At 57.5% G+C, this 4,592-nt stretch overlaps 1 protein-coding gene across 3 annotated transcripts in view; it reads right to left on the reverse strand.

The window, feature by feature from the left end:
* The window catches only part of gata2a (GATA binding protein 2a), a 15,643-nt gene that overhangs the window by 5,305 nt on the left and 5,746 nt on the right, over positions 1-4,592 (reverse strand). Inside the window, exons 1-3 of one of the 3 annotated variants that reach the window (XM_019881360.1) lie at positions 2,628-2,820; positions 2,054-2,465; positions 834-1,451 (exon numbers count right to left, since the gene is read on the reverse strand). In XM_019881360.1, coding sequence (XP_019736919.1) covers positions 834-1,451; positions 2,054-2,285 — 850 coding nt within the window. In that variant the 5' untranslated portion in view covers positions 2,286-2,465; positions 2,628-2,820. Of the gene's footprint in view, positions 1-833; positions 1,452-2,053; positions 2,466-2,627; positions 2,821-4,592 lie in introns of those variants that run through there. The other 2 variants (XM_019881362.1, XM_019881361.1) reach the window with 2 other exon arrangements.

Raw genomic sequence — 4,592 nt, forward strand, 5'->3', positions numbered from 1 at the left:
CCCCCTCCCGCCCTCGAAAAAAAAATGCAAGAACGTCGTGACTGTGTGATCCCGAAAAAGGAAACCAGGCCGCCGGCCTGCATGCAGCGGTCTCGCTCGCCTGCGCGTTTCGTCCACCAAGGCCCGACTTAAAAGCGCAAGCAGCGGGGGCTCTGTCGCCCGCCTGCCTGCCTGCCTGCTCTTTGTGAGCGCGGGGAGGGGTGAAGGTCGGGATTTGTTCACTCGCAGCGACGCGGGATGCGGCGGGAGCCAGCGCGTCGTGACGCCCCCCCCACCCCTGTAATCAGGGGCAAGAAAACAAGCTCGCGGAGGTCCACGAGAGTCGTTGCGTTGGACGCGAGCGAATATTCTGGTCCACGGGACGCTTGCTCTTCCTACTTGTTCGCGTGAGAAAAAAAAACGCATCAACCTCTGAGTCGGGAGTGCTGGAAATCATTTTCAAAAACATTCTTTGCTTGAATATTCCAGTGGAATAAAAAATGCAATTTCTTGAAAATGTGCTACTTGAATTAGTAGCCCCGTAAATGCACGGGTCTGATTATTTCTACTGCTTGGTGTCAGACTTTAAAAAGGATCTGCGCTTGTGTGTGCGTGCTTAATTAATCACATTTCACGGTGAAAAAGATCAACTGCACGAGGTTGTTCTGGACTTGAAATATTATTTCCGAGCAAGGTGCGTGCCGGGGAAAAATTCTCGATATTTCGACAACGTTCCCTTGAAAAATTTGTGTTTGGAAGGACCAATTCGTACAATTGTACGCGACGCGAGGGTATTTTTCTTCGTGTGTGTGTGTGTGTGCGGAAAAGGAGCTGCGCGTTGCCAAGAGACTCACCTGAGCTCGAGCGGGCTTTGCTTTTGCATTTGGGAGCGAAACCGGCCGACGAGCCCAGCAGGCTCCCGGCGTGGAAGAGGCCGCCGCCGTAGTCGTGGGCCGCCGCGTGCAGAGCGGGGTAGGCCGGGTACGTGGGGATGGGGTGGTGCGTGGCGGGGCCCGGCCCGCCGTTCACCGAGCCCAGGCCGCCGCGCAGCGGGCTGCAGCTCTCCATCTTCATGCCGTCCGCCAGCGACGCCGGGTACTTGAGGGGGGGCTCCTTCTCGTCCATGCGGATCGACGCGGAGGTGGGTGAGGTGGGCCCGGGGTCCGGCGACACGTCTTTGGGCGGCGTCGGGGGGAAACTGTAGAGGTGCGGGCTGGAGTGGGTCGCCGGCGCGAGCGAAGACACCGGAGCCGCGCCGGCGCCAGGGCCGCCGCCGCCGCAGGAGTAGCCCGAGCTAGTGGCGTGCAGGCCGGCTTTGCTGAAGTGGCCTACCGCCCACGCGTTATGGTGGTGGTGGTGGTGGTGGGCGGCGGCGGCGGCGGCGGACAGGGCGGCCTTGCCCGGGTCCAGCCACGGCAGGCCGGGGCTGTGGATCAGGTGCGGTCGGCAGACCTGATTCCCGCCGAGCCGAGCTGAAATCGCACACAGCCTCTTTCAGTTCCAAATCCCCGCTCACTTGGCACCGGCGGACCGAGGGCCGAGGGGGAACCCTGAACTTTTCCCCTCGTCCGCCAAAAGCCACCTTTTCTGGCGCTGCTCAATTATCCGCGAAGACGCCCAAAATCAAGAAATAGCTGCAAATGGACGGCCCGTTACGCCTTCGGGGAAACTCCCCCAAAATACGCTCGTCCTTTCGGGACAGTATCTTGACGTCGCCCGCGGCTCTCGGAATAACGATTGTTATTGGTGATTTTGCGGTTTTTATTTTATATCCGGGAAGTGACCCCCCCCCCTCTCTCTCTCTCTCCCTCTCCCCTCGCAAACTCTTGGCCTCGCACTGAGGGGTTAAACGACACACTTCCCTTTCCCTCCTGCTGTCATAAAAATTCCTTTTTATGTCGCTGAATATACACACCCCCCCCCTCAAAAAAAATCTAACCCTTCTGAGCACGTTCCGGAAATACATGTTCTCAAAATTATTTGTTATTATTTCGTATTGTTTTATTTTGTTTTTTTGTTTGTTTGTTTTTATGCTCGACATCCCTCCGTTTCCAAAGCTGCATGTGCGTCTTACCGTGCGCTTGGCCGTACGTGACCCTGGCCCGAGAGTTGCTGTAGTAGGGGCTCCCCTGAGAGTCCAAGTGGTTCAGAAACATGTCCACTTCGTCTTGGGGCAGCAGCGGCGCCATGGGCTCCATGTAGTTGTGGCTCAGGCCGTGATGGTGCGAGTCCGGGTGCTGGCCGTTGAGCACGGCGTGGTGGTGCGCCATCCACCGGGACTGATCGGCCGCCGCTGCCACCTCCATGGCTGAGACGCTGGATGGCCGTCCGGTGGAACTTTATTCCTCCTGGTAAATGGTGTCCCCGTCCGCTTTCAGAGTCTTAGCCGTGTTTACTTCATTCAGGGGGAAAAAAAAAAAGAAAAATCCTCGGACGACGCGGGTTCTCCTTTTCGCTCGTAGTCGTTGTCCTTGCTGTTTGTTTACCTACAAAATAGAAGTCCTGTTATTGAAACGCAAATTCGGATAATAAACTGAGGACGCGCGGGCGCGCTTCAAGATGAAGAAAAAAAGGACCGGAGTGGCGCGTTCCTTCCTGCCGGCTCGGAAAAGGGCACGACGAATGTCTCTCGCGCACGTCTCGCTCACCTGTTGCGGTTTCGATCAGCTGACTGCAGCTCGGACTCGCCGGCCTCCCGATCCGCGCACCGCTCGGAGTCGTTAGTGAGCGAGATGTGCCGCGGCGGGCGCCAGTAAAATCGCATATCAAGGCGCGCGGGGGCGGGGCTTGGTGCGGCGGCCCAATCGCCGGCCTCGCCGCAGCAATTGGCTCGCAGCCTGCCGGCTCCTCTCCGCCTCGCTTTCTGCCTGGCTTTCTGGCTCTTTGGAACCCCCCCCCCTCCACGCCCACCACGGTCTCAGCCAGCGGCCCAATATCTCTCGGCGAGCTTCACTCCCAGGACGTGATGGGCCGCCGTGAAGCGTTTCTCAGCGCATTCGCCGCCGTTGCCGAGCACATCAGGCTAATGAGCTGATTTAGAAAATGGAATTGCGCGCGGATTCGACGCTCTCTCTCTACCTCTCTGAAAGCAGTCGCCGCATAAAGGCCTCTTGAGTGATTTCACAGCCACTCGCGGATATCTAATCGTGTCAATTGCTGAATGAGCCGCACAAAGCGGGCGATAATTGCGCGTGTTGTTTTGCTCGCCCGCCGAGATGCTAATGCGAGGCCTTTTTAGCGGCTCCAAAACCAACACGAGGAGGAGTCGATTGATGAGCCCACATTGCGGCCCATTGTCGTCAGCCACTAATTGTCTGGAATTAGTTGCGGAGCATTGCAGAGTGTTTGCGTTTCCCAGTTTGCATACGAATGGCGCCCTTTTCTCTTGCTGATCGTCCGAGTGTCTCGAGAGGGGCAACGCTCCAAATGAAACGTCCCCAGCGCTTTTGCTTTCGGCAACTCATGTCGGCAGCGTTGCTCGGAGGGCCTCTTAAGATTAAAAATTGATTGCACATTTCAAACTGAAATCAAATACTGGGCCATCATATCGGCGACGTTCCATTTGTCGCTGAAGACCGGGCCGTGCATGTGACTGGGGAATAATTTGGAGGGCGCAAGGGGGTGGGGGGGGGGAGGCTCGCCGCCACGCTGACGCCGGGGTCTGACGACACGTGATTGGGGGGGGGCGGCCTCTGGTGATACCTTGACAAATTCTTCATGCAGGTAAAAGACCCCTTGTGTCCCTCACCACCGACAATCAACGGCATGTTGCCAGAGGAGCTCAGCCCGAAGAGCTTGTCAAGTCCTAAAAGCAAGCAATTAGTGCAGTGCAGTGACCAGTTGAATAATTCGCATTCCAGCGAACCACGCCTGCACTGCCAGGTGGAGTGCATGCCGGGAGCACGCGCACGGCTCCCAAAAAGGGGCGACTGCTGATGCGTGAGGCCTTCGAGGCAGGCGGGCGGCGTCAGACATGCCGCCGCATCGCCATTGTCGTTGGCGTGTTTGCCAAATGGATTACTCAGCAGGATTTAGCCCTCTGTCATTTTTGCCTTCATTAATCCCATTTGTATCTGCGCTCGAACAAAAAAACGAGTGAGGGTGAAGCGATTGTTGGGGGGGGGGTGCTTTGTCAAGGACACAGAAGCATTGTTGCCCATGTTGGAAAGGGGAGAAGGGCTTTGCTTTGGACGAGCGCTCTCCCTTTTCGATGCGCCGGCTTGAAGGCGCGCGCTACAAGTGTATCGGTGCGGCCGCTAATGAGCGAGCACATTCTCATTGGCCTCTGCACGCCGACGATGAAATGGCCTTGGCTTTATCTACCTGTCCGCTCCCACCGTTATCCAGAGGAGCCGTGTGTGTGTGTGTGTGTGTGTGACTGTTCAAAAGTCTGCGCTCTTTGTGTGTATGTGTGTGTGTGTGTTTAGCTGGGGGCAAGGGGGAGGCTGGTGAAGATAAGCAGAGGCAGCGAGAGGGGAGAATGACACAGAGCAGCTGAAGCATTATTGTCCCCTTTGCTCCGTACGCCTAATTAGATGGAGCCGGGGGGGCTTAGGAGCCACCTGCAGCAGCGGCGGGGGGGGGCCGGAGCAGGCCCCCCCGCCGCCCCCCCC

This window comes from Hippocampus comes, unplaced genomic scaffold (genome assembly GCF_001891065.2).
Source record: "Hippocampus comes isolate QL1 unplaced genomic scaffold, H_comes_QL1_v1.1 scaffold68, whole genome shotgun sequence".
NCBI lineage: Eukaryota > Metazoa > Chordata > Actinopteri > Syngnathiformes > Syngnathidae > Hippocampus > Hippocampus comes.